This window comes from Vulpes lagopus, chromosome 5 (assembly GCF_018345385.1).
Source record: "Vulpes lagopus strain Blue_001 chromosome 5, ASM1834538v1, whole genome shotgun sequence".
In the NCBI taxonomy this organism is placed as follows: Eukaryota; Metazoa; Chordata; class Mammalia; order Carnivora; family Canidae; genus Vulpes; species Vulpes lagopus.
The window spans coordinates 81,532,370-81,545,167 of NC_054828.1; the positions used below are offsets into that span (position 1 = coordinate 81,532,370).

Sequence of the window (12,798 nt, forward strand, 5' to 3'; positions counted from 1 at the left end):
CTGTCAGCAGGTAATCTCACCTGTAATTTCAAAGGCAGGAGAGCAGTCATCAAAGGGGACATTCATCAGTGTACAGCCCTTCCACCTTCAAATGCACATCCTTACCTTTCTTTCCTCATTCCCTTCTGTTCCAGTGGAAGAGCTGTCCCTCTTCCTGTCACATGCTAATCCCTGCAGCTCCAATAGGGTGCTGCACCCTCTCTCCTTTTTTGGCTTAGCTCTCAGACCTTTGTTTTTCTCTTCTCTACTGACTCCTTTCTACTGGTGTTTAAACAAGCTTAATTCTTTTCTATTCCCACCCCAAAAAGCTTTCCTGAACCCTGTGTTCCTGGTTAGCTGAACCCCACTCTGTTGTCTACTTGCCTAACATGGATAAACTCCTTGAAAGGATTGTATCCAGTTGCTGTTCCCATTCTTTTTTTTCCCCATCCACTTCTTAGTTCCTCATGCCATTGACCCTGCTCTTGCCCAGATCCTAATGACCAATAGACACTCAAGTCTTTACCTTTTTAAAAAAATTTTTTTTTAAAGATTTTATTTATTTATTCATGAGAGGCACAGAGAGAGAGAGAGAGAGAGGCAGAGACACAGGCAGAGGGAGAAGCAGGCTCCCTGCAGGGAGTTGATCCCAGGACCCCCGGGATCATGACATGAGCCAAAGGCAGACATTCAACCACTGAGCCACCAAGGTACTCCTTTTATAAAATGATTCTTAAAAACCTGTCTTATGGATGTCTTACAAACTGAACTTGGCCGCGCACATGCCCACCGCCTCCCTCAGCGCCGCTGGGAGTGTCCACCCACCCTCCACCAGTATGGCCACATCCTCCCAGTACCGCCAGCTGCTGAGTGACTATGGGCCACCATCTCTAGGTTATACCCAGGGAACTGGGAACAGCCAGGTACCCCAAAGCAAATATGCTGAGCTGCTGGCCATCGTTGAAGAGTTGGGGAAAGAGATTAGACCCACCTATGCAGGGAGCAAGAGCGCCATGGAGAGACTAAAACGAGGCATCATTCCCGCCAGAGGACTGGTTCTAGAGTGCTTGGCTGAGACGGAACCGAATGCCAGGTCCTAGCTGCCTATCAGCGTGGAAAGTTTTCCATCTTCTTCCAAGACCAGAAGTTACAGCTCATCTCCCATGTTCAGATGAAACTCTTGTTTTCAAAACGGTAACAGTTTGGTTTCTCCTTCCCGTGTCCCTCCCATGGTTCATGAGGCTCTGAGATTGAGAAATACTTTGCAGTTGACTAGGATTTACATTTTAAATAGGAATTACCCAGGGTTTTTTGTTTTTATTTTTATTTTTTAAGCATTTTTCTTTCTTTTTTTTTTTTCTTTTTTTTTTAAGCATTGATTTAAAAGATGCACATAAAAGATCCCTATCTCACAGCAGATATCCCAGCTCCTTTCATCCTCTTTTTGGAGTACACTTAAGTTACTCAGATTGTTTTACATTATCTTCCATAAGCTAATACAACTCTGAGGGTTTTGTTTTGAGTGCATACGTTTGCCACATGGTGTGGATTCTGCTTTATGTAACTTCTTTTGAGCTTAATTAAGCATTTGCTTGCATGACTATTAGTGCTTTGAGGTCAATTTAAAAAATGCACAAGTTATAAATACAGAAGAAAGAGCAACCTACCAAACCTAACCTAACAAGAACTCCCCCTCCCCCACCAAAATTTTCCTACTAAGACTGTGGATTTCAGTTCTGCTTTTCCTGTAAGTTGATCCAAACATCTGGAAGAAAATGACTAAAACTGTTTGCATCTTTGTATGTGTTTATTACTTGATGTAATAAAGCTTATTTTCCTTAAAAAAAAAAAAACTGTCTTATCTATCTATCTATCTATCTATCTATCTATCTATCATCTATCTATCTAAGAGAATGCACACTCACAAACGCAAGCAGGGTGAGGAGGGACAAGGGGAGAGAGAATCCTTAAGCAGACTCCCTGCTGAGTGGGAAGTCTGACACAGAGCTGAATCCCAGGACCCTGAGGTCAAAACCTGAGCCAAAACTGCGAGTCAGTTGCTCAACAACTGAGGCACTCAGGTATTTCTATCTTATTGGACCTTTTAATGGTGTATCTGTAACTATTAACCATTCTTTTCTGTTTGAAGGATTCTCTTCCTTTGGCTTCTATGATTCCACACACTCCTGGCTTTTCTGTCATCTTTTATTTATATTTATGACTGAAATTGCCATCTATAGTGGAAGAGGACTGACCTAGAATGTTCTCCAACTGACCTGTTTTGGATAGTAATGTTTTTGGAATTTATTATGCTTAATTCCAAGAGAGCATGATGATCTGTAAAAGTCACTTTAAAAAATAAAGCATGGAAAAAAAAAAATAAAGCATGGGGCAGCACCTGGGTGGCTCAGTCAGTTGAGTGTCTGCCTTTGGCTCAGGTCATAATCCCAGGGTCCTGGGATTGAGCCCTGCATTAGGCTCCCTGCTCAGCAGGGAACCTGCTTCTCCCTTTGCCTCTGCCTGCTGCTCCTCCTGCCTGTGCTCTCTTGCTCTCTCTCTGTGTCAAGTAAATAAATAAAATATTCTAAAAATTTTTTTTAAAAGACAGAGTATGATTCTATGGTGATAGAGGATGTGTGACATGGCATGGTAAGAGATAAATGAGTTTGTAAAGTTTACATGGAAACCACAACGAGATGCCACTGCATAACAGAATGGCCAAAATGGAGAAGACTAACAGTGTTATGTGCTGGGGTGAGATTGTGGAGTGACTAGAATTTGTGGACTGCTAGAGAGAGTGTAAATGAGTATAGTGAAAAGTCTTTGGCAATGTCTATTAAAGTGAAGCATATGTCTAACCTATAACCCAGCAATTCTACTCCTAGAGAATACCTAAGAGGAATAAGTGATTATGTATATTGAAGATACATAGAAGAATGTTATAAGAATTTTCCTCATAATAGTCAAAACCTGGAACAAATGTACATGTCACTTGAAAGGAAAATGGGTTCTTAAATGCTGGTGTTTCCATTGGATGGAATAATACTCAGCAATGAAAGGGGGGGAAAGCTGCTGATATACACAACATGAGTAAATCATACATACGTTACTTTGCATGAAAGAAACCACATACAGAGTAATACTCTGTATGGTTGACGTTTAAATGAAATTCAAGAAAGGGTAAAACTAATCCATGGATAGCAAAGTCAGATTGGTGATTCCCTCTGGAGGATGATTAGTGGTGTCACAAAAATACTCATCTGTGAAAGTTCTTTGAGCTGTACACTTAGGATTAGTGGACTTTATGTGCTTTATGTATGTTACACTAAAAAAAATTCCAGATCTTAGAAAACTCTTGGCATATAATAAGTGCTTTCGAAATATTTGTTGGGGTCCCTGGGTGGCTCAGTCAGTAGAGCATAGGAACCTTTGATCTCAGGGTTGTGAGTTCAATCCCCACACTGGTCAAAGAGGTTACTTAAAAACAAGAGAAATCATTGTGACTGTTGTTCTATTTGTCAGGACTACCTTTTAGTTCTGTTCTTTTGGTAGATGCTTTCTCATCTATCAAAGCCAATTTAATAATAAACTGCCTATAATTATATATAAATTTCCTGTGAGTGTGTTTGTATTTTATTTTCATGTATTGATTTTCTAATGGGACATAATATGGGGTGAAAGGTACATCGACTGGTGGCAGTCTCTACCACTTAACCATGTGACTTGCACCTCTGTTTTCTGTCTGCAAATCAGGACAAAAGTAACTTGCGTATGACAGAGATTTTTTTTTTACCTACTCTAATATTCATGCTCCAAAACAACAGAACTCAGTTTTTTAGCTGGCCACATTGAAGGACATGTGACTGAAGTCCTGGTCAGTGAGCAATAAACAAACATTATATGGGACTTCCAGGAATGTTGCTTTAAAAACTTGCCTTTTTTCCTATTTCCTGGGATGTGGATGGAATAGCTGGAGCACCAACAACTAGTTTGAACCATGAAGTGATAATGAAGATAGAAGCTAGGCGTTGAGTATGCCATAGCGGAAACAATAGAGCCTGAGGACATGGGGGCTCCTTAGGCTGACTACTCTCTTTTAAGTGCTCTTTTAAGTCATACAAGAGAAATTGTTTCTCCTGCTTATATTTTGCACATTTTTCATATCTGCATATAGATCTCTACGTCATCCATTTTAATATTTGCATGGTTCAAGTACCTCCCCCCCATTTTTTAAAAGTTCACATTAGGCTACTTCGCTTTTATGGGGAATCTACGTTAGCACCTGTTTTTGCTAACTGAAAGAAATCTGAAGGGGACACTCTCTTTTACAAAGAAAGGCAAAAAGTGGGGCGGCCTTGATAGCTCAGCGGTTTAGTGCTGCCTTCAGCCCAGGACATGATCCTGGAGACCTGGGATCGAGTCCCACGTCAGGCTCCCTGCATGGAGCCTGCTTCTCCCTCTGCCTGTGTCTCTGCCTCTCTCTCTCTCTCTCTCTCTCTGTTTCTCATGAATAAATAAAATCTTAAAAAGAAAAAAAAAAGGCAAAAAGTGAAAATAGTATTCAGTGTTTGTTTTGCATGGAACTGAGCTATTATAGATGCAGTTCTGCCCACCTCACCAGGCAGCTAGTGTCTCTGCGGAGCTCCTTCCCCAGGAGCTACACTCAGCATCTCAGCATCCAGCCACCATGGCTTTGCACTGCATCTGTGAGCTTTAGCTCAGTTTATTTTGTGCATCTGTTAGCAAGATGTGTCCTAAGGTATCAGAAAAGCCTAACAGGTTATTTTTGGGGGGTCTGGGAAAGCTCAATTTTCCATGTACATTAATGATAAGTGAGTCTTCACTTGACACCAATCTGGGTTATGAAAGGCTTCACAGAAAGGTTTCCCACTCTGCTTGGGACACCTGAGTGGCTCAGTGGTTGAGCATCTGCCTTCTGCTCAGTGTGTGATCCTGGGGTCCTGGGACCAAGTTCCACATTGGGCTTCCTGTGAAGAGCCTGCTTCTCTCTCTGCCTGTGCCTCTTCCTCTCTCTCTGTGTCTCTCATGAATAAATAAATAAAATCTTTAAAAAAAAAAAAACGCTCTACTTTCAGCTGGGGGGAAGCCTGGATTCAGTCAAGGTGTTCTGTTTGAGTAGCTTGTCTGTTACATGTTGGCACCCAGCTAATGGGCTGAAGTCCAGCCTGAGGTTCACTTGTCAATACCCTGTGCCGGCGTGCCCAGCTCTGATGACCCACCAGGCCACCCGTCAGCCTGGCTACCCCTTCACTTTGCTCAGGCGCTAACATCCTGTGCTGGGCTGTGCTTCTGCAGGGCCTGCCCTCTTGACCTCATTCAGGCCCCTGCTGGCCACACCAACCACACTCCTACACGGATGCTGCCCTGGCTTCTCAAGCTCTGGTGCCTCTGATCCCCTGCTCTGGTCTCTCTCGGCTCCTGAGCATCAAGCATGGGTGCCTGCCTTACTCTGTTCCACCAAAGGGCTTTAGGGCTGAATTGTCCAGGGAAGAAGAGGGGAAAGGAAGTAACTTTGTTGCTTCTAAGTGATCATTGTTGGGCCTGAAGGTTAATATATTACAGACCTAATACTTCATGTGTTTTAAATGGCAATTTGAGGAATAAGAGACATTTTTAATAACTATGTGAAAGTAGTTTTACTTTCTGCTGCTTTTATATCATCAAAGGAGATAAAATAACAGTTGAATGTATAATTTGGGGATGATTTGAAAACTTGAGAAATGGGTCTTCTGGCTATTTGGCTTTAGAGTTAGATTGGAAGTTACATTATTCAGTGGATGCAGATGTATGTTTTTAGGAGAGCTTGTTATGTCTATACTTTTAAACCCCTGAAAAGTGCATTTTTTTTTTACTTAACACTAAAAAAAGGCAGAATGTGAATACATATATACTGTAATTGCTACTATATAAAAATATACTTATGAAAAAAGACAGGGAGGAAATAGACCAAAATACACCAGTGATTGTGCTGGAGGTGGTAGACTTAGAGGTGTTTTCCCCTCATTTTCTCTATTTTCAAAATTTCTAAAAAGTAGTAGTAGTTTATAGTATTTAAAACTTAAAAACAATTTTTTTTCTTTTTACTTTCTGGAATTTTTTTCCAACCTTTGCACACTATAAGAAGTAAGAATTTTGCTACTAAGAAGAACTTAGCCAAGCATGAGTTTGTGGTTTAAAAACTATGTTACTGGAACACCTGGGTGGCTCAGACAATGAAGCATCTGCCTTCTGCTCAGGTCATGATGCCTAGGTCCTGAGCCTGCTTCTCCCTCTCCCAATGCCCACCCTCATGCTGGCTCTATCTCGAATAAATAAATAAAATCTTTTAAAAATAAGATTAAATTAAAACTATGTTACTATAGAGTTATTTTGAAGCTATTTTGTAAAGTTTAAAAGTTCTAATTTGGGACAGTTATTTCTTATTATAGAAGAGGTTTTAAAAAGGATAATTAGATCAAAAAGTTAAGATACACTTCATGTGATTATATGGACTAACACTGCATTAATTTAATGAAATTGTGAAGTTCCGTGTGATTAAAGTTACTTTTATATGTCATTTTCCACATTCTAGAGTTTCATAAAGCTTCCTCTTCTGCTGAAACATTTAATTTGACTGTTTACCTAAGCAGTCTTTAAAATTCAGCAGCACCTTTTCTCCCCCTGGATGGGAGTGGTTCCCAGTCCCTGTGTCTCTCCTGTTCTGGGTATAACTTAAGCACTTGGAGTGATTATTCTGAGCTTCTAGTCCCTGGGCTTGAGATAGGCAGGAAGTACCTCCTCCTTTTCCCTTGGGAGGCAAGGAAATACACACCGCCTAATTTTTTAAAAGAAGTTGTCTATATTGTCCTGTATAATCCTTATAATGAATGAACTAATTATGATTCTTTTTATACTGTTGTGATAAGGGTAATGAACTGATGTTAGCAGAGCCTATTTTTGGCTGCCCCACTTTATAAGCCTTGGAGTTCTCTATAGAATATGGAAGTATTTGACTCCTATTGTTTTGATCTTGGCCTATGAGGCCCCTGCTGAAACCCTGAGAGGACAGGAAAAGTTGCATTTGACATCCTGTTATATTGGTTGATATTATTGTTATGTCTACCCACAGACAAGTAATGCATACTGGTTAAATGCAGAAGCTTTGGAGTAAAGAGGAACTAAGCTTGTGTTACCTGGGTAACTTACCGAACCAGTTCATTCTCAGCTTCCTCATCTGCAAAAAGAAGGTAATAATACCGTCAGAGCTGTTGAGAATTAAATGTAATAATGAATGTAGGGACTAAGCACAATGCTTGGCATCTGGAGCACTTAAGAAATGATGATGATTGTCATTTAAGATATTCCATGAGTATGCAAACAGACCTCTTCTGTGCCACCTGGACTTTTTTCCTCTTTACCTTTTTTTTTTTTTTTTTTTTGTCTGAACTTGGGTCATGGGAATTAGGTTCTACTGCTGATGAGAAATAGAAGAACTGACTTAAGTCAGAGAGGACTGATGTGACCTTAGTCATGCTATTACATGACATTAAATACTCTCCTGTTAACTTATAGCTGTCTTTATGGGACAAGGACGGTGGTATGGATAACGAACCATATCATTAGCTTATTTGGAAGATATCTTGTAAAACTTAGGGGTTGTATTATGTTGGGTTTTTTTCAAAGTATCTTTTGAAATTTATTTTTCTTGAGTAAATCTAGTTGAATGTCTTTAAAATATATTTGGTGGGCAGCCCCAGTGGCACAGCGGTTTAGCGCCGCCTGCAGCCTGGAGTGTGATCCTGGAGACCCAGGATTGAGTCCTACATCGGGCTCCCTGCATGGAGCCTGCTTCTCCCTCTGCCTGTGTCTCTGCCTCTCTCTCTCTCTCTCTCTGTGTGTGTGTGTGTGTGTGTGTGTGTCTATGAATAAATAAAATCTTAAAAAAATAAAATGAATTTGGTAAAACATTACTTTATAGGCTAACTGCATTATACCACTCTTTCATTATTATGTTTCAGTCCTAGAATATGGTTTCAATAGTGTGCTAATTAACATGTATAACAGGGGCACTACATTAAGAAAATTAGTTTTCATTCTTTTCACAAACATCACCTACTAGCAGGAAGAGCTGATGTAGAAACCAATGAAATGACTCGACAAAGTTGAGCGAATATTAGAGATTTGAACAGGGCGTTGTTATATTGTGGGTCAACTAGACAGTCGTCAACTGGTTTTGACTGTTAAGAGTCCTCACTGTACAAATTAAATTGTCCTCATCCTCTTTGGCCTGAACAATATTTTATGTCTCTGTTTTGCTACCTCTAACATCAACATCTCTGTTTTGCTCCATATGCGTTTCATCCATGAATGAAACATTTTTACACTTTTCACATCAAAATTTGAAGAGCATCCCAAGGAGAGTTCAAGGTTTATAAAGGAGACATTTAGGAAAAGGTAAGAACTGGGCAGCCCGGGTGGCTCAGCGGTTTAGCACCTGCCTTCAGCCCAGGGTCTAATCCTGGAGCCCTGGGATCAAGTCCCACGTTGGGCTCCCTGCATGGAGCCTGCTTCTCCCTCTGCCTCTCTCTCTCTCTCTCTCTCTCTCTCTCTGTCTCTCATGAATAAATAAATAAAATCTTTAAAAAGGAAAAGGTAAGAACTGCTGAGAACTTGGCTCCTGGACTCCTGATACAGAAATCAGAGAAGGATTTTTAGTGTACACAGCACTCTTGGCTCCTGTGAATTGAATTTCCAACCCATATTGGAATCTGTGCTCCAGAGTAACTCTTTGGAAATCAGAATTGTCTCCTAAGTTTTAAGAGGTTTGGTTAGCTGAAGAGACTGCTTCTATACTCCTAGGGACTTGGGATTCTTCCGTAAGTCCTAATATAAACTTGGCTAACTTTGCAGTATAAGATGCTAGTTTGGGAAGTTAGTTCTAGTTTTTGTAAGGCCTGTTTTACCAGGAGCCCATCTAGCCTCTTAGGACTGGAACATTTCTGGATATAGTCCAATGTACAGTTAACCATACCCAGCTTGCTTTTAACTAGATTATTAGCTGGAGCACTAGATTAAAGTCTAGCTGCAACAGAAGCACAGCTACTAATGGTTTTGTCAGCCTCCTTGTTTAGTCTGAGGAACACTTTTCCTAAGTACCATTCTTCTTTCCTCCTGCCTCTAGTGCATATCTCCCCGGCTTCTCCTAGGCTTCTTTTGTGTTTCCCAGTCATTCAAGAAAGCCTAAGGGCTGTCCGGATATAAATGACCTCTGTAAAGCATAAGTATTTCCAGCCTTTTAAAAAATAGTTCTTAAAAATAAAATAAAATAATAAAAAAATAAAAATAAAAAATAGTTCTTGGTGGGAGCACCTGTGCCTCAGTCAGTGAAGCAGTCTGTCTTCAGCTCAGGTCATGATCTCAAGGTCCTGGGATCAAGCCCTGCATCAGGCTCCCTGCTCAGCGGGGAGCCTGCTTCTCCTTCTTGTGCTCCCCCTGCTTGTGCTCACTCTCTGTCAAATAAATAAATAAAATCTTTAAAAAAAATAGTTCTTGATAATTAGTTAACAATGTTGTTGCTAAGAGAGTGGATCTTAAATATTCTCACTACAAAATAAAATAGTAGTAGTAAAGTGATGAATGTGTTAACTAACTTTATTGTGGTAATCATTTCATAATATATATACTTCTCAGGTCACATTGTGCTTCTTAAATTTATACAATGTTATATGTCAGTTATATGGATAACTTTATTTCATGCTCAGTTCTAAGGGTGTTATGAGCCAAATTGTGTCCCCCCACCCATTCATATATTTATAATAAGTAAACAAATAATGGAATTTCAGGTAAATAATAAGCTCTGTGGAGAAAATATAGCGGAGTGAAGGCATATGTAGGGAAAGAAGCCTTATTTATTTTTATTTTTATTTTTTTAAAGATTTTATTTTTAGAGAGAGTGGGAGTGTGTGTGACCAGGAGGAGGGGTAAAGGGAATGGGAGAGAGAGAATCTGAAGTAGGTTCTGTGCTCAGTATGGAGCCTGATTTGGGGCTCAATCCCATGACCCTGAGATCATGACCTGAGCTGAAATGAAGAGTCAGATGCTTAAGCAACTGAGCCACCCAGGCACCCCAAGAAGCCTTATTTTAGGTAAGATGGACAGGAAAGGTGAATATTGAATAGAAATTAAAAAATGAGAGAGGGAGAAATGATGCGGTGGTGTTGATTAGTGTGGTAGCAGTGAAGATGGTAAGTGGTTGAAGTTAGACATATGTTTTGAAGGTGGAACTACCATTTGTCTAGTCAGTTCATGCTGCTATAACAAAGCTAGCATAGACTGGGTAGCTTAACAAAAATTTATTTCTCATAAATTGGCTGGAAAGTCCAAGACCAAGGTGCCATCCAGTTTGGTTCCTGGTGAGAGCCCTTTTCCTGGTTTGCTGATGGCCATCTTGTTGTTGTATCTTCTTGTGGAAAGAGAGCTCATCTCTCTTATGTCTTTTCTGATAAGGGGACTAATCCTGTTCATGAGTCCTCCATCCTTATGACCTCCCAAAGGCCTCGCCTCCAATACCATTGCACCGAGGATTGTGCCTTCAACATAGAAATGGAGGGGGACGGCATGTGAGCATTCAGCCCATAACATCGGGTTAGTTGTGAGGATAGCTCCAAGGGTCATGCAGCTTTGTTAAATAAAATCTCCAGCACCCATTAGAATCAGTGAACAGCAAAGAATTGTCATTTGGAAGTTTTTAAAATAGGGGATCCTGGAGGGGGGGTGTCAGCGATTTAGCGCCTACCTTCGGCATGATCCTGGGGTCCCGGGATCGAATTCCACATCAGACTCCCTGCATGGAGCCTGCTTCTCCCTCTGCCTCTCTCTCTCTCTCTCTCTCTCTCTCTCATATGAATAAATAAATAAAATCTTTTTAATAATAAATAAAATAAAATAATGTGGGTAACCAACCATGTAACACAATTATGAAATTAGTGTTATTCCAGTTCTTTGGCTTGTGCATCAAAACCCTGAATATATTGTATTTCATTCTTTCATTAAAGAAAAAAAACCTCAGAAAGTTTCCATGACAGATGTCTTAAGAGAGTTGACAGACCTGGTAAAGAATTAAATATATTTTTTAAAGAATCCTAGTGCTTGCTTTGCAGTTAGGCGCAATAACTGCTGAGCAGTTTATGTTGTCTATTATTAGTAATATTAGGGTGTGTGGGTTTTTTTAAGTTTCTGTGCTATTTTGGGAATCATTTTTAGTTACCTATAAGGCTGTTTCCTCTGATAGGACTGAGATAAAAGGCTGATATCCTGTATGTGCTTGCTTTGAAGATTTGTTATTCAAGGAACAGTTAACAAGATGATAAAAGTTTGAAAGGTAGAAACCAGTTCGACATTTTTCTCTTTTGCTTTAAAATTTTTTAAGCAAATTCAGTGAAGAATTTTATGCAGGATTTATTTCTATGGCCTTTATTAAAAATTTATCCAGAGGCAAGGCACCTGGTGGCTAAGGCGGTTGAGTGGCTGACTCTTAGTTTGGGCTCAGGTCATGATCTCAGGGTTATGTGTTGGGCTTTTCCATACTCAGCGGGGAGTCTACTTGAGATTCCTTCTCTCTCTAAAATAAACAGATAAATGTTTTCAAAAAATTATCCAGAGGTTTACAAATTAAATACTATGTTAGTATTTTTTAAATCATTTTATTTATTTATGATAGTCACACACACACACACACAGAGGCAGAGACACAGGCAGAGGGAGAAGCAGGCTCCATGCACCGGGAGCCCGACGTGGGATTCGATCCCGGGTCTCCAGGATCGTGCCCTGGGCCAAAGGCAGGCACCAAACCACTGCGCCACCCAGGGATCCCCACGTTAGTATTTTAATTAAATATACCTACTAGGAAATTCCAAAAAGCAAATAATGTGAGCAGTTCAAATTCCTACCCTTCTTCCTGAGCAGATTTTATTATATTCCATGTTTCTCTCTCTCTTCTCTCTTTTTAAGATTTTATTTACTTATTTGAGAGAGAGAAAGAGAGAGAGAGAGAGAGAGAGCCTATGAGCAGCATTGGTGGGGGAGGGAGAGGAAGAGGCAGACTCCCCATGAGCAGGGAACCATGCAGGGCTTAGTCCCAGGAACCTGAGATCATGACCCGAGCCAGAGGCAAATGCTTAACTGACTGAGCCACCAGGTGCCCCTACATCCAATATTTCTGTAACACACGTCTTAGCATCTTCTGCAATAACAAATAGAGGAGTTACATTCTGAGATTTAGGTTTACTTTAGGGCTTTCAAGAGAGCATTGCAGAAGCATTTATTCCTCTCTGGCTATCAATGTTACCTCTCTTCATTTTCACCCTTAAGGTTCCTCTTTTTCTAAGTATTCCCAGCAAGAATGACTCTAGAGCACTGAGATTCTTGAGGCCATGAAAAATGCATGCAGAAGTATTTGTTGTAAGAGGAATTTAACACTGGAAAAGGATTACAGAATATTAACAGGTGTAATGGGAGCACCCAGGAGTAATTAACTCAGGGTCAAAGTCTAAGGAAGGTTTCAATGAAAAACTTTGAATGGGTCTTGAAAGTACATTGTGTGTTCAGGAAATAATTAATAGCTGTCTTTTTTTTTTAAAGTAAACTCCACACTGAGCATGGAGCCCAGGTCAGTGGGACTTGAACTCATGACCCTGAGCTAAGATCAAGAGTCGGACGCTTAACTGATTGAGCCATCCAGGTGCACCAATAGCTATAATTTATTGAGCAATTACTAGATGCCAGCAATTGTCTCAAGCATCTTTTTTTTTTACATCATTT

The 12,798-nt window shown here is 40.2% G+C and overlaps 2 protein-coding genes across 7 annotated transcripts in view; both read left to right on the forward strand.

Annotated features, from left to right (window-relative positions):
- The window catches only part of DENND2C (DENN domain containing 2C), an 85,814-nt gene that overhangs the window by 10,822 nt on the left and 62,194 nt on the right, over positions 1-12,798 (forward strand). For 3 of the 6 annotated variants that reach the window (XM_041755378.1, XM_041755382.1, XM_041755383.1), the window contains exon 2: positions 7,109-7,226. The exons of 2 other annotated variants lie outside the window; for them this stretch is intronic. The gene's annotated coding sequence lies outside the window, so the exon portion shown is untranslated. Of the gene's footprint in view, positions 1-7,108; positions 7,227-8,384; positions 8,434-12,798 lie in introns of all 6 variants that reach the window. One more of the 6 variants, XM_041755379.1, reaches the window with a different exon arrangement.
- LOC121491036 (cyclin-dependent kinase 2-associated protein 1-like) lies at positions 628-1,804 on the forward strand. Its single transcript, XM_041755386.1, has one exon. The coding sequence runs from the start codon at positions 732-734 to the stop codon at positions 1,077-1,079; it is 348 nt and encodes a 115-aa protein (XP_041611320.1). The 5' UTR covers positions 628-731; the 3' UTR covers positions 1,080-1,804.